Source organism: Vicugna pacos, chromosome 19 (assembly GCF_048564905.1).
Source record: "Vicugna pacos chromosome 19, VicPac4, whole genome shotgun sequence".
NCBI lineage: Eukaryota > Metazoa > Chordata > Mammalia > Artiodactyla > Camelidae > Vicugna > Vicugna pacos.
Genome location: NC_133005.1, coordinates 17429625 through 17453413, shown reverse-complemented (window position 1 = coordinate 17453413; position 23789 = coordinate 17429625). Strand labels below are relative to the sequence as shown.

Below are 23789 nucleotides of genomic sequence, written 5' to 3'. Positions count from 1 at the left end.
ATGGGAAAGTAGAGGGACATCTCCAATTATTTAGTGAGTGCCTTCCAAAGGAGCTGCCTAGAGTAGGGTCAAAAGCTTATCCCAGGTATGAGTGTCTTCTTTTCCCCATGATGAGTGCCTTGTCACAGGTTCAGGACCCCAGCACAATGTGGCTGCCTCCATTCATGGAGCTAAGAGGTTGGCAGCCAATCCCCAAGCCGGGAGGCCTTGGCAGAATTCTAGACAGTTACCTATCACGTCCAGAGACAAATCCATGGAGTAGATTACTCCGGTATTCTGGAAGTTGCAAATTGACCTGCAAGGTGGCTTTTTAAATATTTTCTAATATAAGTGCCAACACTGACAAACCAGAATATTTAACATGAAAATCCAGATTGCTAGCTTCCTTTGAAAAATCAGAAGATGGGGCAACCTTGGACATCCATGTGGCAGCACTCTGGCTGGCAAGATTGAGCGGTTCCTCTTTGTAACCAAAGACCCGAGGACCACCCTCTGTGATCACCACATTTCCCACCTGGCCCAAGTCTCTCATTTACTTTTTCACCTGGCCCTGCTTCAGTTTACTCTCTCTGAGAAAATCTATCATACTTTCCAACTTCACCTTGGGTGGAGAATTCAGGAGTGACCATCACATTTCTCTAAACCCCTATGAGGCCAGAAGAATAAATGTCCAGTCTCCTCTTAAACTGAGTTATAAACGGTCAACCTAAAAACCATGGTAATTTAAGCAGAAGACTGAAGATCAGATGGTTAGAAGGAGTGACTGTCTAATTAGACAATACTCACTCCCTAAACATCAAAATCAATTATCCTGATAAAGCCCGAGTATGGCGAACCGCTCTTGAAATACACACTTATAAAAAGAAAAAGAAACCAAAACTAATTTTAGGTGATCAGGAGAAGAGCGTTCTCCAGGGACATGGCTGAGTTCATTCTAGGACATTTGACACAGCCTGTCTCTTGCTTTGTAAATGTACAGGCTTTAAGTCAAGAGAGAGCGGTTTTAGCTGGGGCTCAAGTAGGGTGACTGCTTCAGAGAAGTTAAGAGGTGTTTGCAGGTGAGGAGACTGATCTGAAAGGAGGTCCACCTACGGGCAGGACCTCCGTGAGAATAAGTCTTGGGAGACCACTCTGGCAGGTCTTAAGGAATCCCAGCCCAAGACTTTCCTAGGAGGACGTGTCACTGGAACCCCCTCCTATCCGAGATGGTTCCAACACCACCTTCACTATAGACATTTGTTTCCAATGTGACTCAGCACAGGAACTGAATTCATAAGTAAGCTCAATTCTTCCCTATTGGTGGCATTCTACTTGATTGAGAAAAGTGTATACTTCATCTAAAAATAATTGGCCTTTGAATGGTGATTTATTTCCATTGACTTGAGGCTTTTTATTGATTCTTTGAGGGTTTATGTGGTTTGAGAGAATGGGATTCTTCTGGGGTTGCCTTCTTTGCCTCACTCCAGGGGACATAAATCGCCCTTTGCTGTCACGCCCCTGCTCCCTAGAGCGCAGCTAAATCAGGAGCCACCAACTGCAGACTTGCAGACTAAATTGAGCCTTTTATCTGACTCTTGGTACATGTTAACATTTTTTAATTTGAGTATTTTAAACATGAAATACAATTCCAGTTAACCACGAGTGTTGATCCTTCTCCATTGCCTTATCCCAAACCTAATTCACAAATCTATGGTGTTTCTTGGGCCCCATAGATATCTGAATTTAGAGATTCTTAAGTTAATGCTCACATATTAAATGGATTAATATATGAAATGCCCTAAGAACCGTGCATGTCATACAATAAGCACTCAGTAACTTGCAATTCCCTACCTTCATTGTGTTACCATCATTAGTTTTGCGGTCCTATATTTCACTGCAATTTACTAGCAATATTTCCTGGATTAGTTCTATCCCAAGAGATCTTTCTTTTTCCTTTTAAAGTAGGATTTTTTTCCCCTTATTTCAATTTTCCGTTTGCTTATCCTTTCTTGGAGTATCTGACTCTTTACAGAAATAGTCTGATTAAATTAGACTCCACTTAATGGCAAACAGGAAAAACAGCCAGCTGACCAAATAAACTGATCCTGAACTGAAGAATTACATGGGGGTGGGGGGTTGAAAAACCAGTGTCTTCCAAACATGACAGACACAAACAGGAAAGCCCAGTGAAGGCTTAGAAATAGACCAGGCTAACTGCAGCTGGATTAGAGCCCATGTTGTTTTCCAGGAGCATGTGCAGGCATGCCTCGTTTTATTGACCCTCGCTGCAATATGAAAATATTCCTTTTTTTTTTTTCTCTTACAAATTGAGAGTTTGTGGCAATTCTGTGTTGAGCAAGTCGATCAGCACCATTTTTCCAACAGCATTTGCTCACTTTGAGTTTCTGTGTCATGTTTTGGTAATTCTCATCATATTTCAAACCCACCACCAGCAACAAGATTACAACTCACTGAAGGCTCAGATGATGGCTAGCTTTTTTAGCAATAAAGTATTTTTTAATTAAGGCATGTACACTGTTTTTTAGACATAATGCTATTGCACACTTAGTAGACTACAGTATTGTGTAAACATAACTTTTATATGCACTGGGAAACAAAAAATTCATGTGACTTGCTTTATTGCCATATTTGCTTTATTGTGGTGGTCTGGGACCAAAACCACAATGTTTCTCAGGTCTGCCTGTATTCTATTATTAAGAGAGCATGTCAGTAAGATCCTATGCCATGGAACCCCTCTTCAGCATCACTTTTTAGTAAAAAAGACCCTTTCCAATTACTTGTGAAAGCAACTTTAAAACCCTAGACACATAAGGAAAATACATTGAAATTATTTGTCATTATTCTCTCAACACCCAGAATATCAGGTAATAAAGATGTTTACAAAGTGAGAGGTTGACCTGGAATGAAACCCTGGATTAGGAGGCAAAATTTGGTGTTCAGATCTTGATTCTGCAACTAAACCACTTGGGTGGTAGGCTTCAGATTCCTTATTTACAGGATAATGGTTAATAACATGCATAATGTGTATTCACTCAAGTCTCTTAGCTTCCTTAACTCAGAGCCCAGATCTTCAAAGAGCTAGACCATCTCTTGGTGTTTCAAGTACAATAGCAACTTTCAGTTTGACAAGATGTCTCTGGACCATGATTAATCATTTTAGTAAAATCAAAATTGTTTTTCTCATTTATTATTATTTTTTATTCCCAGCTATGATAGGCCTCAGCTGAGTTGTCCTACAGAAAGTACTTAACTAAAATTAGAAAACTCCTAGTGTTGCCAAACTGAACTTGAGTCCACTCACTCACCACGCAGCAAAGCCGATCTCCTGATGCTGAATTGTGGTGAAGGAAAATACCATGTTTATTGCAGGGCGTCAGGCAAGGAGAATGGGAGGCTCTTGCTCAAAAGGCCTGAACTCCCCAATGACTTTCAGGGAAGGGTTTTTAAAGGCAACAGTTGAGGTGAAGGCTGCAGGGTAGATGACTTTCTTCTGATTGTTTGGTGGTGAGGTAACAGAGTAGGTAGTATTTCAAGAATCTTAATCATCAGCCTTCCGGTTCCAACCAGTCTGGGGACCCAGTGCTTGTGGTCAGCCTATAGTCACCATCCTCCACCTGGGGCAGGGTTCTTAGTTTCTGCGTAACAACTCAAAGATATATGTCAGATTGTTAGGTATATCCCTTGAGGAGGAATTAGGACTCTGTTTTATCACTGGCTGTTGTTTAAAATATCATTACTTTTCTTGTTTAATTGCTTTTCCTTTGTTTCTATCTTCCCTCACTTCCCTATTTAGTTACTGCTTATGCCTGCTCTTTGGAATTCAGGGAAGGCCTAGGAGACTAACACCTTTTTCTACAAGCAAGAAACAGGGGACATGGAAGGGCTTTTGTACCCAAGAGGGGTACAGTATCCTGCTCAGTGTTATCTCCCTTTTTCTTTGATACTTCTCACTCTGGAGGGGAACTGCGGTGGGAGGAAAAGGGGAATTAGGTTTTGGACAGAGAGGTTAATCATAAACTCACTCATCAGGGGAACTCAGTTTTGGGGGGACTTGGTTTCACTAGGCAGTGACAGCAAGGACCTATAAGGAGAGAGCACGCCAGTGCTGACATGAGGATTTCAGAGTCTGGAATGCACATGTTAACTGGGATAAAGTTGCTTGCCAAGTAGCATAATTATTGCCTTACATTGTAGCATACAGTCAGCACTCCATATCCACAGGTTCCACATCTGTGGATTCAGCCAAGCCCAGATTGAAAATCTTTGGGGAAAAAAATTCCAGAAAGTTCCAAAAATTTGCCACATGCCAGGCAGGAACTATTCACACACCGTTAACACTGTATTTGGTATTATAAGTAATCTAGAGGTGATTTAAAGCATACTGGGGGATGCTCATAGGTTGTATGTAAATATTACATCATTTTATGTAAGGGACTTGAGCACCCTCAGATTTTGGTATCCTCCACCACAGAATTTCACGAACACTTTTGAGAGAAATTGTGGGGGTCATGGGAGAAATGCTAAAATAACAGTGCACAGTAAACACAAAATGTCACTGACATGCAATAATAAGTATTTATTTAGTTCATGGCTTTACAGGGTTCACCTGATCTGGGCTGAACATAGCCGATCTGAGCTGGGCTTGCTCGTACATCTATGATTAGTTACAGGTCAGGTAAGGGACTCTACTGATATCAGCTAGACTTGGTTACATCTCTGAGTACCAGCCAGCTGCTGTTTGACTTTGGATGCTTTGGGCTGTGACCTTGGATGCTTTTGGGATTATTGGGGTGACTCAGCTCTGTTCCATGTGCCTCATCCTCTACCAGACTAGCCAAGTATGCTTCCATGCTTGTGGCAGAATAACAGAAGTGAAAACTGAAATGCACAAGTGCTTTTTCAAGCCTCTGCTTGGACCATGTCTGCTAACATCCTATTGGCTAAAGTAAGTCACATGACCGCCTCAGATTCAAGAGGTAGAGAGATAGACTCTACCTTTTGCCTAAGAGGAACTTAGAGTCATAAAGCAAAGACTGTGGATACAGAGAGAGGGGAAGGATCAGGCCATTAATCCAGTCAATTTACTGTAAAGGAAAATCAACTAGGTTCTGGGCCTAGTTTTGCTATCAGCAAGCTTTATCTTTGAGAAAGCCACTTAACTTCTCTCAGCCACCAGTTTATACTAAGAAGAAAAAAAAAAGTTTGACTATATAATTTCTAAAATCCCTTTCCACGACTAAGTCTTGAAGGGCTTGACTATATAATTGCTAATGTCCCTTTCAAGGGTTTCTACAGTAATCTCTAGACACCTGTAAGATGATTACAAAAGAAATTTTGAAATAGATTTCAAGAATCATAGGAGGTATAAATTACGGGTTAAGTTAGGAAATTGCAGCATTTCAAGAGAGGTATATTGGGGAAAGGACAGTGAAGAAGGAATGGGGATGGAGCTAGGGAAAAAAAGTCATAGGAATCTGATTCTGTTCTTTACTGTATTAAGAGCAAGTTTCCTTTATGAGCAGTTTCATGGAGTATGTGGATGTACAGAGGAATTTACACATAAGAGCTGTATCAGAATGCATTTGGCTTTTGACTTGAAATAAAATTTAAAATGCAAATGCATGTTAGGAACTATGCTTAGCAATCACAGGACCTCTAGCTTCTGACTTTCCTCTTTTATTGATTCACTATTTGGATCTACTGCCTGCCTGTCCCCAATCTTTCCATTTTTCCTTTCTACCTCATTCTGCCTTCATTCAATATACCCAGTAGCCTCCATCAAATACTTTGAATCCAAATCTGAACATCAGCCAACTGCAGAAGTCTGGAGACATGAAATTCACAGAGAATCCTTTTATAGAAATCCAGACCCTGAAATAATGTTGAGGAGGGAAACATGAAAAGAACACTTTGCTGGGCATCCTCTGTCTAAAGAGGTTCTGTTCAAAAATGGTCCTTAGGCTACTGCATGAGCACCACCTGGGAGCTTCTTAGAAATGCAGAATCAGGCCCCATCCCAGATCTACCAAATCAGAATCTGCATTTTAACAAAATCACCTGGTGCTTTGCATGTACATTCACTTTTGAGAGACACTGATCTAAAGCTTGCCTGTCGCGTTACTTTTAACATGCAGTCTCCTTCTTAAAGAAGTGTTCTCAGCCACAGAATACAAGTCCCCTCCATTGTGACCTGTGGCTAATTACAGACAAAAGAAATTTGATAATGATTTGATTTTTATGTATTAGAGGAGATTCAAAGATGTAGATACAGATTATATATAGAGAGAGATCTATCAATATATAGTCATATATATCTGTATATAGATATACTTGCACTGTATACTGTTAGAGCAAGAAAGAGGGAAGTTGCAGCTGGAGAATGTTATTCCCTGCCCCCTCCATCAGTGTCACCTATTATATGTCTCATGGGGAGAAGACTGAAAGCTTCTGCCCCAGAACAATAATACCAAAGGTATTGGCAGATCTCACAAAACACAACTTTTTTTTTTAATTGAAGTCAGTCAGTTATGATGTGTCAATTTCTGGTGCACAGCACAATGTCCCAGTCATGCATACACACACGTATATTCCTTTTCATACTTTTTTCATGAAAGATTATTACAAGATATTGAATATAGTTCTTTGTGCTATACAGAAGAAACTTGTTTTTTTAATCAATTTTTAAGTATAGTAAGCCCAGCTCTTTAAGGCCTACCTCCTCCTCCATAAGTATCTCCTGTATCACTTCCATTCTTCACTTTCAACATGCCCCGCATATCTTGTCTTAGCACTTGTTCAGCCCAACCTGTTAGATTCCCTTGTCATCTGGAAGGACTAAGTTTTTAATTCTCCACAGCAACAGAGGGCCCTGTACCAGTCAGGTGTTCAGAAATATTGTTTGTTGATAAAAATTTCAAAAATCAACAATGATCCAGAACATAATTCAAAAAAAAAAAAAGAAGAATTAACAAACACCCTAACTGTGTCGCATTGACCAAATAATGACTCAAATGATATAAATGGAAAGAACGAAGACCACTTAGTAGACAGGGTTCCAGCTGTAAGTTCTTCCCCCCCGCCTTTAGAAATAAAGTTATACGAAATTAATTAATGAGCAACACAATATGCTAATTACTTAACATGTGTGATCTCATTTAAACCTTTTAGTAACAAACTCATCTGTAGAAACTAGCATTATTATCCCCATTTTATATCTGAGACTGTTTAAATTCCAGATTAAATACACTGTCCACGGTCATACTTAGTAAGATGCAAGCACCCTGTGTGTCCAGGGCATCGTATCTGTCCCTCAGCGAGTTAGCCACTTGTGTAGATCTATGGCAACAACTTAACTGTTGATTGCTTTCCATGCCTTTTTGCAATGGGCTCTGGTGCCAGTTGGCATTTGTTCAAAAGATGAAAATTAACCTTAATACCATTTTCAAGCAGATATAATGATTTAGGAAAAATCTGCCAAAAATGTAGGCATGCAGCCCCTCCCTCCAGCACTTGATTGAAAGCATCAGGAATGTGCACCCATTATGAACTAACTGTATTCTTCCAAATGGGCATGAACTGTTCAGTTCATTTCTGTGTAGGTCTGCAGGATTTTCCATTTTGACCTAGAAATACACTGATCGCCATTTATTTATTCACTGTCGTTAGATTCCAGTTGCCAATGGCAACCTTGAATTGCCAGGTTGAACAAGTGCTGTGTGTTACCTGAGTGGTTTGTAATTTTGAATTTGGAGCTCATGGTCAGTGGGAATTGTTTATCTACAGGCGTCACTCTTGCCATGGGCTGTAGAGAATCCAAATAGCCTGAATTTGCCATGCTTCTGCTTTGAGACTGTCTGGATTTTATCCATTTTTGAACAGTTTTTACTTTGATTTATTGGCCCCCAGCACCCATTCACAGGGGTAATGTGAGTTTGGAAACTGCACTCACTCATGGTGCTGGTTGGGTTTCTGATTCCTTGTTGCTGACGTTTTGTTCCAATGGGTACCATGAATCATTACCTTGCACAGCTTGTCCCCAAGACTATGGATTGCATTTTCTGATCCCCATTTCAAGTGTGGAGACTCCAGGCTTTCTATGGGGACTTCAGTTCAGCACTCCAACACCAGAAACTCCTAGGCCTTCTCCCTCCTTGTCTTAGAACGGGAAAACCCCAGCTCCCCAAGATGCACAGTCTGTTTTGACACCACTGGGCCTTTTGGCTTTGAATTCCTTCACCGTTCCTGTGACTTAGTTATTTCCTTTTCTCATATTAGAACTCAGTTATAATGAAGACATACAGACGGCTGTGAAAAGATGTTCGATATTGTTAATTACTAGTGAAATGAAAATCAAAACTCCAATGAGGTATCATCTCACACCAGTCAGAACGGCCATCTTTGAAAAGTCTACAAAGGATAAATGCTGGGGAGATAAGGGAGCTCTCCTACACTGTTGGTGGGATTGTAATATGGTGCAGCCATTATGGAACACTTTGAAAACTGAAAATAGAGTTACTATATGATCCAGCAATCCCACTCCTGGGTATATATACAGAGAAAACTTTAATTTGAAACGATACATGCACTCCAATGTTTATAGTAGCACTATTTACAATATGCAACAGAGTACTATTCAGCCATTAAAAAGAATGAAATAATGCCATTTACAGCAACATGGATGGACCTAGAGATTATTATGCCAAGTGAAGTAAATCAGACAAGAAAAACAAAATTATATGTCATCATTTATATGTGGAATCTGAAAAAGTGACACAAATGAGCTGATTTACAAAACAAAAACAGACTCACAGACACAAAAAACAAACTTATGGTTACCAAAGAGTAAAGGGGAGGGGAAGGATAAATTAGGAGTTTGGGACTAGCAGATACAAACTACTATATGAAGAAAAGATAAACAACAAGGTCCTACTGTATAGCACAGGGAACTATATTCAATAGCTTGTAATAACCCATAATGAAAAAGAATCTGAGAAGGAATATATGTATATATATATTCGGTTATATATATGTATATATATATATATATAACCGAATCACTATGCTGTATACCAGAAACTAACACAACATTGTAAATCAACTATACATCAATAAAAAAAATTCAGTTATAAATTTAAATAAGCATATGTTCTGTTTCATTTGGCATTTCTCTATGCTTGAAGTGGAAAAAGTAATTACTCACTCAGCCATTTTGACTCAAAGTCCCATTGCAATTTACTCTTCAAAAATTTAGAGGAAAACCAATAAACAAAACCTAGAATGGTTGGGATAGCTAATGTAGTCCCATTTTCCCACATGCCATTTTTCTAACAATCCTCTGGCAACCTGATTGACCTCACTTAGTAATTTTTATGTGATTCTGTTATTTCTATTCTTGGTTGGAGTAAAAATTCATGAGATTATTCTAAAAATAAAATGAGGCTTTTCAAGGTTGTTCAGGCTGATTTTGCCACCACCCATTGGATAGATGTACTTCTTAATAGCTTTCCCACTGTCTTTAACAACCTCTCAGCTAATTAATTGTTGATTTTTGAGGTTAAAACACCATAATCTCTGTAGTAATTTTTTAATAACATTTTCCTGTTCACTCTATTCCACATTCAACACATTGTATTTTTCTGTTGTGTACTTTTTAATATATGTTAGATTTTGTTTTTATTTTAGAATGCTATTTTCATGCTAAAAGTAAAATAATCACATTACCATAAAAATGAGAAATTGAAAGAATAAAAATACTCATAATCCCAACACAGTTTATATTTCACTACTTCCTTTCAAAGTCATTCCGTATTCTTAGAATATAGTTTCATAACCACAGTACGTATAGTCTGTATGTAGACTTTCTTCATTTATCACAGTAACATAATTTTCTTTCCCTGTTTTCATAGCCATTTATATTGGTTTACATTTACTGACTGCATTGCATTTTTTTAGGTAGAAAACTTGTTTTATTTTACAGGGAATTTTATTGATTTATTTTTGGTTGTTTGCTTGTTTTTCTTTTTTATTTTCCTAACCTTTAACAGTAAATTTCAAAATATTTTGAGCAAAATAATTACAGTACCATATTACCATAACCTACTTCCTAAAGGTTAGAGATATTTTTAAAAGGTTAAAAGACTGTGAGGCTGTTGGTGAGACTGTAGTGTGGTGCAGCCATTATGGAAAACAGTATGGAGATTCCTTTAAAAATCTAAAAATAGATTTACAATATGACCCAGCAATCCCACTCCTGGGCATATATGTGGAGACGACTCTAATTTGAAAAGATACATGCACCCCAATGTTCATAGCAGCACTATTTACAATAGCTAAGATGTGGAAGCAACCTAAATGTCCATCAGCAGATGATTGGATAAAGAAGTTGTGGTCTATTCATACAATGGAATACTACTCAGCCATAAAAAAGAATGAAATAATGCTAGCCATAAAAAAGAATGAAATAATGCTGTTTGCAGCAACATGGAGGGACCTGGAGATCATCATTCTACGTGAAGTAAGCCAGAAAGAGAAAGAAAAATACCATATGATATCACTTACATGTAGAATCTTAAAAAAAGACAAATTTATTTACAAAACAGAAACAGACTCACAGACATAGAAAACAAACTTATGGTTACCAGAGGGGAAGGGAAGTTGGAAGTGATAAATTGGGAGTTCAAGATTTGCAGATGCTAACTACTCTATGTAAGATAGATGAATAAGTTTCTACTGTCTAGCTCAGGGAACTATATTCAATATCTTATAGTAACCTATGATGAAAAAGAATATGAAGACAAATATTGTAAGTATCTGTCTGACTGAAATATTATGCTATTCAGCAGAAATTGACACAACACTGTAAACTGACTATACTTCAATTTTAAAAAAGGAGGGGAAGATTCGGAGGGATTAAATGTTTAAATATATAGCACATGCTCTCAGAGATGAAAAAAAAGTGAAATAATCTAAAATGTATAATGAGAAAACAAACTGAAACAAATGACCCTGTGTGTATATTAAAGGCAAGATAATTATGCAAAGAGTATAATTATTTCCAGTGAATTTAGCAGAGTAATGTAATTGTGCATCCCTTATGGGATGTATTCTGTGAAAAAAAAGAACCTCAAAAAAGTCTCAAGCTTCACACAGTTATTCTATTGACAGATCATAATATTGAAACTCTTTCTGTATATTGCATGCAAAGCAAATAAGTAAGTAGGGTAATGTTAGCAGAAAGTAAAATATTCCAGATTAATTATGAAATTAAAAACATATACAAGGATAAATCAAAGAAGTTAGGGAAAAATTCTATCATGTTACATTTAAATTTGAAATATCAATACATACTAACATTTTTTCACAATACATGTCCTGTCCACTGAGATGGTCTAAACAACAATGACCGTCTGGTCACAGCGAGCATTTTAGCACCCAAAGCTTGGCTAGTTAATGCCTTCTCCGCTACAGGCTCCTTGGAAAAGAGCCTGATTCCAGGTCTGAGACAGGGAGAGTGTAAGAGGTATCTACGGGACCTTGCCATACCTAGAAAAACAAGCAAGTGCTAAAAACTAAGGGGTGGGGGTGCTGTCGTTAGGATCTAGGAAGCTGCCAGAAAGTCCCCACCTCTGGCCACACAAGGGACAATTTGAGCTTAAAAAAGAATGATGGCTACAACTGATTTGAACAAAAGGAACTAAAAGATGAAAATAAAAATATATTGTCTGGAGTTATTTTCAGAGAAAGAAAAGAAAAATAAAAGTCAATTCCTTACTCAGAATATTTATAATTAAAGGAAAAAAATTAAATGCTTACCCGGGTGTTTTAGGAGGAACTCTAGTTCATCTCCACATCTCCCTTCCAGAAAAACACCAGCTAAATAAGAAGGAATTAGAAAAGTACCACTTACCCCCAATGAGATAGGCAAGAATCATCAAATTCATAAAGGGGTACTCAAGGAAACTTTATATGGATCCAGAGTTTCACCCCACAGAATAACTGCCAATTGCAAAAGGAAAAACATTTGACAAAATTGAGGTCTGTTAGTTACCACTTTTAGCCATATGATCTGGCTTCCATCCTTGCATGTTGGGGCTTGTATTTCTCTGGGCCAGATTCCTACATGTGGAGTGGTAGATCCCTTCTTTTAATATCATCAGATTATTGTCTAATATTTGACAATGTCAGTTCCCCACTAGATGTGATCGCTCCTTTAAAGAAGAAATTTATCAATATAAAATCCCTTAAAAAGTGTTGTGTTGTGTTTTTGCGTGTCCCTGATTGCTAATGGGACGGAACATCTTCTCATGTAGATATTGTATATTTGTATTTCTCCTCCTGTGAACTCCGTGGGTTCTGCCAGTTTTTTCACCAAAAAAGGTTATTTTCCTTTAGATAAATAAAATTTTTTGGTAGCTTATGGCTTTTCTGACTTGCTTAAAAGTTCTCTGTATCCTATGATTACACAGTTATTCCCCGAAGTCTCCTCCCAAGATTCTTCCTGCTTTGTGTTTTATTAAGGTCTTTAATACACTTCACTGGGCAAAATGACTTGCATTGGACCTGAAGTCAAATTGTGAAAATCTTAAATATCTGTCTCTGCATTCTCTGTAGCGTTTTTTTTTTAAGTGTTAGCAGTTCTTCTGTCTTTGTTATCCCACTGCAACTTATTATTCTCTGGTTTTGATTTGTTTCCTTAAAAAAGTGGTTCTGATTATACCACTTTTAATAACTCAATAATCTGACCTATTTTATATTTACTCCACATTTGTGTTATACTGAGTGCTTGGGGTTTTTTCTGTTTGTAAACTTTTATGAGTAACTTTGCTCTCTCCTTGGTCTTCACTTATATATGTGCATCTAAAAACCTTGCTTCAACTAAGGCAGTTGAAAAAATGTCAGAGGCAGGAGCGCATCCCAAGTGCCAAAAGCTATGACAGTAGAACCTGTCGGGGCTGAACACATTTGAACTTGACTGCAAAGTTCAAATTCATTTTTCAAATGAAAAGTTCAGTTGAACTTGACTGCCTTTTCCTGCTTAACTTTCCAGAGTTCACAGAAGTGATGCGTGGGCAACATCTTTTGATAATCAAGTTAACTAAGAAATTTAGAAACCGAGTCTAGCTAGTCAAATTGGAGAACTCAATCTACAATGAAACAAACACTGGCAATGCTCTTATTTGTGAATATCTGAGTATAATGTAACAATTTGTTTTAATATTGGAGATTAAATTTGACCATGTTCCTTCCTCTTTTTCCCCCATTTTCTAAAAATAGATCTTATAAAATTAAGATCAATCCAGCTTATGTCTGCTAATGTAGAAAAGCTCCAAGGCTTAGCATACAAAATCCAATTTCTCATGAAAATCTACCTGTCCTACGGTGATATTTCCCCAAGAATGTGTTTAGAGGCCATAGCAATACAAAGATGGGCCCAACTGAATTGAATTTTGTGTGATTCATGGGGCCAGGCAGTACATGACACTCTTTCATATTCCCTGCCCCCTCTGTAGCAGTTAGCTATTGTTACAGTACTGCTGCGTAACAAACAGCCACAAAGCTTTCAGTAGCGTAAAACAGTAAGCATTTGCTGAGCTTATAAGCCTGTGAACTGGCCAGGAAGTCCTAACCTGGGCCACACTCAGCTGATCTCTGTGGCCTTGCTCAAGCCTGTGTTTAGCTGGTGAGCACTTTGAGGCTGGCTGGTTTATAATGGCTGCACCTTCTTGTCTGACAGTCTCCCCCTCCAGCAGGCTAGTCCGAGCTTCTTCACACTGTGTCTGAGTAAGCTTCCAACAGTGAGAGAAGCAGTCCACAAAGCTTTTGGAGGTCTAGAATGGCATCCTGTGACTGTGGCATATTCTACTAGACAAAGCAATTCACAAGGCCTCCCCAGATTCAGGGATATGAAAAATACACCCCACTTCTTTGATGGGAGAAGCTACAAGGGCTAGGACTATAAGGAGGGGTGAAGAAACACTGTTATTTGTGCAGTCTGTCTACCATTCCTGCAGAACAGCATTGCCCAGAGTAGAAACTCAACGTGTTTGAGTACCTGAACCAGAGGTGGCAATTAGATGGGAGGACACTGAACACCAGCAGAGGGATGATCAAGAGACAGCCCTGGTGTTCAGCGAAGGACCATCTGAAGCTCAGAATGGCAGGAAGGGAAAATTAGGAGGGATCCAAGCTGAAATTCCACAGCTGGACCCAAGGTCTGGAGTCCTCTGATCTCAGCCAAGTTTAAGTCTGCTAGGAGAGAAGTTAGAAATTCTCCACAAGCTCAGTAGTGATGCAGGAAAATGGGGCATGAAAGGATGACCATGTTCCAGGTCTCGGGAGAGTCCCTGGGATGCATCCCATCAAGTGAGGGTCCTTGGCTTCATGCAGGAAAGAAATCAAGTGTAAGCCACAATAGAGAGAAAGTAGGTTTATCCAGAGAGATGCACACTCCACAGACAGAGTGCAGGCCATCTCAGAAGGCCAGAAAGGCTGCAAAGGTTGGGGTGGAGGGGGGGTAGAATGAGGGCCATCCATAGGCAGAATGAGGGCCATCTCTAGAGGTGAGAAGTGGCGGCCTCAGAGCATGGGGTCATCTAGGAACATGAGACTGCCACAGGGTGTGGGAGTGGTTAGTTTTTATGGGCTGGGTAATTTCATATGCTAACAAGTGGGAGGATTATTCCAACTACTTTGGAGAAGGGGCTGGCATTCCCAGGAACTGGGCCAGCGTCCACTCTTTGACCTTTTATGATTAGGGTTGGAACTGTCATGGCACCTGTGGGAGTGCCATTTATGTGCCAATATATTACAGTGAGCGTACAATGAAGCTCAAGGTCTGCTGGGAGTCAAATCTTTGATTGCTGTGTCATTCTTATAAAGGTTGTACCCTGTCCCCTTCCCTCCTGTCTCAGTAAGACTCATGAGTGTGGACCAAGTCCATTGCCAACAATAAAAATTCAGGAGACCTTACATGAAAATTTGCATTTCTGACTTCTCTTGAAAATGAGCATCTGGCAAGCCTTAGCTAGGGCTGAGTTCCTGCCTCTCCTTTAGATCCTTTAGCCTGGCATATCCTTCCCACCACTCTCACTTCATTGTGCACAGCCCACTTCTCTTATTTTCATGACTGTGTTTAACCCCTGACCACCTGAGTCTGCAACCCTTGAACTAGAAACAGCTCTAGACTCTTAATAGATGGGGCTCCTTGGAAACAGAGCCAGACTTTGCCCTGTCTACTTTTCATATTTTCTCACAATGAAGAAGTATTCCATTTATAAGAAAGAAAAATGAATAAAAAGAAAAGCTCTAACTTGAAATTCAATAATAAATGTGATTTTGTAATTAATTCATTAATCAATAAAAGATATTTTTAAAAGAGAGAAATACAAGGCATTTAATATAAATTTAATTTAGTTTATAAATTAAATTATTTCAATTTTTTAAAATAGTTTAGAGTACAATAAAATTCATTACTAACCGATGATGAAGGGAAGAATCTACTAAAGTTACAATTTAGCCACAATTGGGTAAATTTTTAATTTTTTTAAGAAACAATTTATTAAAACTAGATTGCTGTTACTGTGATATTGTGATTTATAATAAGGACTGTACATTTAGTCTTTGTCTCAGTTCCTATCACAGAGCTCCTAAAACTCTTAGAATTTCCTAAGTTTTGAGAGCAATAAATGTGTCTCTTGTTATGTTAATGAGATGATGGAGCTGATTGTCGGAGAAGCAACCTAGTGACTAGAGGGTTGAAACTTTCAGGTCCACCTTCAGACCTCCTCAAGGGAGAGGGGAGGGGCTGGAGATTGAGTTCAATCGCCAATGGCCAATGAGTTACATCTCTCATGTATATGTAATGAAGTCTCCACAAAAACCCAAATGGATCTGGCTCAGAGAGCTTCCAGGTTGGTGAACACGTGGAGATTGGGGAGACAGCACACCTGGAGAGGGTGTGGACGCTCCGGGCCCTTTTTTCATACCTTGCCCTGTACATCTGGCTGCTCCTAAGTTGTGTCCTCTTATAATAAACTGATAACCCAGTAAGTAAAATGTTTCTCTGAGTTCTGTGAGTGACTCTAGCAAACTAATCAAACCCAGGGAGGGGAATCATGGGAGCCTCCAAACTACAGCCTGTCAGTCAGAAGCACAGGGGACAACCTGGATCAGCATCTGAAGTTGGCTGGGAGTCCCGGGGTGTCTTACAGGACTGAGCCCTTAATCTGTGGGATCTGACACTATCTTCAGGTACATAATGTCAGTCTTGAGTTCCATCGTGGGACACCAGCTGGTGTCACAGAGAATGGTTTGGTGTGGTGAGAAATGCCCACACATCAGAATTGGGTGTGGAAACATAATTATTAAAATAAGATTTTTAAAAGTTATTAGAAAATGTTAGTTTAAGTATTTATTTGGCATTTTCTTTTTTTTTCATAAATTAAAAAAAGGAATAGCATTATCAAGCACCGTGGGGTCTTGTCCACCAATGACCTACAAGAACTTGGTCACTGGGTACCAGTACAGTGTATCTGTCACTGAAGAGCCCCCAGTCTAACCTAAAGGAAATCTGCTGTTACCTAAACACGGGGCCCCTTTCTTTTCTCCCTTTTCCTACATTCCTTGGAAACAAACTTTAACTGCATGTTGTTGCTGAACTAAAATTGAAGCAAACTGATGATGAGGGCTGGATGGCAGTGAACGGAAACTGTCAGACACCAGGCTGAGATTTCCTTATGCAAAAGTGTGACACTGTGAAAGTCCCCACCTGGGGAGGAGCTGGCTGCTGTCTCCCTGAGTCTGATAGTCCAGGCGTTTGTCCTTGACGCTGAGGGTGGGGCTCTGTGCGAAAATGCCTTTGCTCCATCACAGCAGTGTGAATCTCAGGGCCCGTGGGTACCCCTCTCAAAGCGTGTTTCCTTCTTGGCTTATTGGAGTTCAGATGCCAGCACAACATATTCATAAATACGCAACATTTGATATTTGACAGAAAGAGGTGACTTTCAATACTCAGACCAAGCCATTTTTATCAGGCACTTTTTGATGTGGGGGAAAAATATAAAAGGTCATTCAAGTAGATCCACAATCCATTATTAGAAATTCTTTGTTGTTTTTCAGATTTCATAATTTTTCTGATTTTAGAAAGGGAATATGGTGCATATACCACAAGCATTGTACCCCAGGGGGCCTGAGTCACCCTCATATTCAAACAAATTAATATGTCTACAGTGCCACGTTCACATGAAGTGGGATAAAATAAGGATGAGAAATAGCCTGATATCAGTTAATGTCGATGAGTCTGCCACAACATTATTAAAAAACTTCTCAATTTCAGAACTTTGGGGATTTTAGTATTGCAGATAAGGGGTTATGGATCTGTATTAAATAGCTAAGCCTTGGCAAAACTTTTCTGGCGTAGAAGCAGGAGTGTAAAGGAGTTGAACTAAAGGGGATGCTCTCAAGCTGCTGGCGCCGTTCAGCCCGCGGGTGGGGAAACGGGGTCTGGACACTTCCGGGCTAATAACCCCGAGGACTGTCTTCACCCCGGAAGGTCCAGGGGCCAGACTGCACTGACGCTGCAGATGGAGGACACACCGCCAGGATCGAGACCAAAAGCAGAACTGAGAGCTCAGAGAAGAATCAGGACGAAAAGATCGTCAGGCTGTCCAAAGTAGACCAGCCACACCGGCATCACCCAGGAGCTGCTGAGAAATGCAAGATCCCCACCCCGAACTCCTGAATCAGAATTAAGACCAAGAGCCCAGATGATCTGTGTGCCTCTTAAAGTTTGAGAAGCATGCAAAGAAATTTAACGATTTTAAGGACTTATCCTAAGAAAAGGCTCAAGGCTATCTTGGGCGGAGAAAAAGCACTGAGTCTCGCATGCCATTTCTAAGATTAAACTCCCTGCTTACCATTCAATAAGCAAAGAAATTTTATTTAAAATTCCAGATAGTGATGGTGCTTTGCTCAACAGAGAACCATAGCAGCACCCACCCCTCACCCCGACTCCTACCAGACTCCTGGCTTTTTACTTGTTTAATGGCTGAGGCCACTGTAAGTCTGCATGTGAAGGAAGAGTCCTGTGACTTTTAAAAGCCTGAAAATTCTCCAGAGCGTTCAGCATATAAATTAGAAAACAGTTAAAACTGTTGATGAGGCAAATAAAAATTAGAATGATAAAAGGAAGCAAAACAAAGAGATGATAAAAGACGTCAGAATAGAAGCTAATGTTGGTGACACTGAATATGCTCTGTTTGTAAAAATGCATCCAGCTTCTGTTTAGAAGGACTGGCTTCCCGCCCTCCAGGTGAGGCTGCACTCCTGCAAGCCCACACCTTCATCCTCTGTCCACTGAAGAGGCTTCTAGGTGCACCCAGCCTGATTCATGGTCAGCCTTGACCTTGATATCTTGGGACTCCCAGATACTGGAGATTACCAATCTCTACATTTAAGAACTTCTGTAAGCTTTTTCAAGAGACCCACCTCTGCATGTATATGTGTGTCTGTATTTATTTAAATCATCACAAGTCTTTTGTTTTATTATGCCACCCGTGGGCTGGACTTGACTTTCGGCTATGGACAGATGTCTAACTAAACTCTGTTTTACCTCTTCTCTCTCAGTAACCAGTGGACAATATGAAAATATTTCACATCATCTCTGTAGGCAACCAGTGGATGATGTTAAAATTGATTTATTCCTCCCCCATCTCTGTACATCGCTTTCGAGGAGTTTCTACGTGGGTGGTTATAGAAACCTGCATGACATAAAATCATCCCATCTTTTGCTGTCTCCCAGCTGCAGGTGGAGCTGGAGCAAGAGTACCAAGACAAGTTCAAAAGGCTGCCCCTGGAGATTCTGGAGTTCGTGCAGGAAGCCATGAAAGGGAAGATTAGTGAAGACAGCAATCACAGTTCTGCTCCTGCCCCTCTGGCCTCAGACCCTGGAAAACTGAACCATAAGCCTCCTTCCGGTGAGGAGCTGGAAGGAGAAAACCCAGGAAAAGAGTTTGACACTCCTCTGTGAGTGTTCCTGCCAAGCCTTCAGAGCACGCATGCCCCCCCACCCCAGCTCCATCGGACTCTCTCTTCTTACAAAGATCACTGCCCAGGAGCACCCTCCTGAGAAGCATCCCTTAGATTAAAATCCACACCGGAGGGAGAGTTCCAGAAGGATCCATGCAGCTTCCCCTTGCCCGGCGCCATGTGTCATGTGGAAACTACTGCAGGTCTGCTAGTGAAGGGTGCATGTATGTGGGGTTCTGGCTTTCTCTCCAATAGTCAATTCAAAGCAGGCAACTTCCAGACTCTGTGGAACATTTTAACGAAAGACAGTGTCTTCTTGGAAGAAAATCAAGCTCGTGTTTTTATTTGAAGCTCTGGTGTAAAGTATGTCAAAGTAATAGAAATAGTTTGAGAAATGCATCGCACTATTTAACACTATTGAACTGCCAACTTTGAGCATTTTTTTTGTCCTAACTGCCCCTCAACTACCATATCTTCCAGTTAACGTGTGTATTAAAATTGTTTCACCCTTTGCTTTGCAAGCACCGGAGGCTTGCAGTTTGCTAATTTATTTATCATACAGGCATCAGTGTATTTGTTGCTGACATGGCTTTATCAGAGACCATAGTGATTCAGATAAGCTGGTTTTCCATCCTGATTGTGCCCTTGGCCAGTGAAGCCATCCCCAGACTTGGAACATGGCTTGTACATTTGGCTGCGTGAGCAAGTTGGCCACACACTTCTAGGTGGTGTGCTGTCCAAGTTGACTATTTGCACTCAAAGTCTGGGTATTCATTGGTCATTGGTCTAAAATAATTTAACAACTACAAAGATCTGTTCCGTTGAATAAAAATAGTTGAGCTGATGTATGTTGCTCAGAGATTCAATCAGAATGAAGAGCTTCCAGCGGTTATTTTGCTGTCTTTTTTTTTTATGGTTCATTTATCTTTTAATATAGAGATAAAGATTGAATATTTATCTAGAGAATACACAGCCCCACACATAAATGATATATATTATCTCCATGTATATATGTATGCACTCAGCCATATAAGTACATACACATACACCACACACACACACACAACACATTCATAAAAGTGTGGATATTTGTTTCTTAATTGGCAGTGACCCAAATCTCTTCCACAAGACTTAAAACCAAATTCAAGGATAGAGAAGAAAATGGTCAAATATGTAGACTATGTGAATATTAAATTATATTGAAATTCTAAGAAATAATTGATGGAGCCATTGCTGCAAGTTGAGGTAGATTGAGAACTTAGAATATGACTTTGATGTATATTTTGTAGGATCGAAAACTGGATTTTTCAATATCAGACTTTAAGCTTGTTTTATTGGTGAGAATATACAAAAATGTATAGGACAGCAATATGGAAATTTATTAGTATCTTCCATAATTTTTAAGTCTGACAAATTACGACTTACTTCTAACATTAAAAATATCTTTCATTATATATTTACTATGTACATTTAATTCACTTAACTGTCTTTTTGTTAAGTACCTATGTTAAATGGCATTAAGAGAAAAAAATTATATTATGGTAAAACTGATCAAAAACACTATTGAAAGGTCTTAAGTAAGAGAGAACAATTATATAGAGGAAAAATATAATTCAGAGAGTAACACAGAGGACACTGAAGTTCAAGCCCTGAAGCAAGCTGTTCACAGTTTTATTTTACTTTGAAATAAACCTGTCTGATTGTAGCTTAGCAAAACATTTTCAAACACAAAAGCTAGTTGTGTCCTGAAAATTGTGTTTTAAGAATTTAATATTTTTATGAAAATTGTTCTATTTAACTTTAAGCAATAACTAGAGATCACAATTAAGTTTTAATCAAAATGAAGGCTTAGTTCAAATATTAGAAAGGAATGTTTGATTAAAAAAACATCTAGTGAGACACAAGGGGAAAAAAATCCCATCCCCTTTGGAGATGATTATATTTTGATCTAAAGGATTTGGGGTGTTAATTAGACACGTAATAAAACTTAACTTCCACTGAATGAGGAATCTTTTGTAAATCATTCTACTTTTGCACTTTGAACGAAAGGCATTAAATCAGAAGGAAGCAAGAATGGTCACAATCGAATGCTGCATTTTTATAAACAAAATTACAGTCTGTGTCTAAAATTGCAGAAGAATGAACTAGTAATAATAGCATTAATAACCAAACACAGTGGTGATTACTACAGAGCAGTGTATCACATTTTAGCCCAGAGACAGACTAAAGCTGAATAACCTTGACTTACACCAAACTGTTTTGGTAGTTGAATTTCATTATCTTAGCGACTCTAGTCATTTTGCAATACGTTTGTATTTGGCCATTTCCTGTAATCACATTTTTCTATCTGTACAATGACAGTTTTTGCAGTTGTGGGGTAGTGTGTAACACTGTCCGTCTTGCATCATTGAAACTACTACAGTGATACTATCATTGAATAATATTCATATTACTTGAAGTAGAGTAAGATAAAGAAAAAAAGGGTCTATATGATGTGCAGTTTTGTGCCTTTATGTATTTGCCTTGTTCTTTGTTGAATGTGTGAAACTCTGTACTGTGGTTTTGCCTATGATAGAGAGTAGAGCTGTGTGTTAAATTAGACTGCGCCCCTCTGATATCCTTACACTACTGAGAATAGCGTGGTTTTTGGCCGTGTAAACCAGTTTTCAAAGTTCTACTGACATGCCATGTGTTTTTGGTTTTTAACACTTCATTTGAGCATTTCAATATCACCATACATGAATTAGTACTCCTGTGATAGATAAGCAGTCGTTCTATAATTCCAAAAGAAAGGGCCATCGCTTGCATAACTTTGAATTTAATGTTGCACTTGTGCACTGTATAAATACTGTTTGTGATGGATTGAACCTTGTGACTTTTGCCTTTTCAGGAGAAAAAAAAATGATAGGACAAAGTATTTGAAGCTCTTAAAATGTACATATTTTGGTTCTTCTATCTCAAATTATTTAAAAGGCATAATTCACATTTTTGTAATAATTCTATGCAATTTTGTGGCATGATGTTTCTTCCACTTGTAATTTTATGTGCTTTCATCACAAATCCAAAGGAAACAATAAAAGATTTCTTAACACAACCCAGCTGTTATTTCATGGTGTCTGGGCCAACCTACAGGAAGGTGGGAGCAGCACAAGGCTGGTTTTTCAGGAGGTGATGCCCACCCAGACGGAGCACGTCTCTACCTGGGCAGGATATCAGGATGCTGCTATGCTTGTGCCAGAGAGCACAATTGTCACCACTCTTTCCTTCCACCACGTCCATCCAGGAGTAACATTGCCCTCAGGATTCTCCCTTCCTTCCTTGACCAAAGCTAAGGAAGGCAAAACCATCGAAAGTTTTCTGACAAATAATGGAAGTGACAAGAAATGACAAAGTATTTGATGTAACTTTTTTTCTAAAACAGATAAAAAAGAGTTTGCAACATTGATTTTTGAAACAGAAATATACATGAGTTAGAGCTATGTCCCATAGACACTCGAAATGCAGTGTATTCGTTAGCTATTGCTGGGTGACATATCACTCCAAAACCTAGTGGCGTAAGACAGTAAGAATTATTTCTTCACTCTCATAATTTTTGTGGGTCAAGAATTCAAACAGTGCAGAGCAGAGATGCCAGGTCTCCACTCCATGATGGCTGGGGTCTTGGCTGGAAGATTGGAAGGCTGGGAGCTGGAATTTTCCAAAGGCTAATTTACTCACATGCTTGGTAGTTGATGATACATCAACTGAAAAGCTAGCTGGGGCTCCAGGCTGGATCACCACACATGTCCTCTCCACATGGCCTGGGCTTTCTCACAATATGGTGGCTGGATTCCAAGGATGATCTTTGTGAGTGGAAGCCAGGCAGAAGCTGTGTCAAAATTTTTATGATTGAACCTCTTAGTGACATACTGTCACTTAAGCCGGACCCTGATCATTGGTGCTGTGACAAGCCCCTTCCCAGATTCAAGAGGAAGAAACAAACATAGACCCCATCTCACTTTGAGGGCAGTGCAGGTCACACTGAAGAATATGAGGAATGGAATAAATACATAGGCATGGCCATCCTCAGAAAATATAGTCTGTCCCATACAGTATGCACCAAACTGAATTTACTTATACTTTAATCTGTTCCACGTCCTTTGTTTTCTACACCAATGAATAAAACCAATATCAATTCAGTTGCCCAAACAAAAGGTGGGCATCATCCTTGACAGCTCCCTCTCCTTCATCCACTTTCTAATAAATTACCAACCTGGATCAGTTCTGACCCTGTGAAATAGCCCTCATATTTGTACACTTTCTATCCCCTCCGCTAATACCCAAGTTCAGGCCACCATCCTCTCCCACTGACCAAGTTTTTCCTAAATGGTTTCCATGCCTCTAGTCCTAAATTATGTAGCCATTTCTCCATGGTGGAGCTAGACTGATCATACAAAAGCAAAAATGGAATTAAAAGCTTTTAAAAGACCCCAGCTGTTCTCAGAATAAAGTCTAAAACCCTTAAGAAATGTTTTGGATCTTACGTGATTTGGTTCCTACACTGTTCTGCAGTTTCATCTCTTAGTATTCCTCTCATCCACCAACCTTATGGACCATCTCAACTCCCAGGCTTTTTAAATATTATTCCCTCAACTCCTTAGACCCTTTTCTTTCTGTTTCTCTTCCCCTTGAACCCCTCCCCAAAACACACTTGTGCACACACTCACACTCAGGTTCTCTCTTTTCCCTGGCTAACTCTTAGTCCTCTTTAGGTTTATAGAGTAACT

General features: G+C 39.3%; 1 protein-coding gene across 2 annotated transcripts in view; it reads left to right on the top strand.

Annotated features, from left to right (window-relative positions):
- Window positions 1–22117, top strand: part of PLCB1 (phospholipase C beta 1) — a 638677-nt gene extending 616560 nt beyond the window's left edge. For both annotated transcript variants that reach the window (XM_072943830.1, XM_072943831.1), the window contains one exon: window positions 18797–22117. In XM_072943830.1, coding sequence (XP_072799931.1) covers window positions 18797–19024 — 228 coding nt within the window. In that variant the 3' untranslated portion in view covers window positions 19025–22117. The remainder of the gene's footprint in view (window positions 1–18796) is intronic.
- The last annotated feature ends 1672 nt before the right edge of the window (window positions 22118–23789 follow it).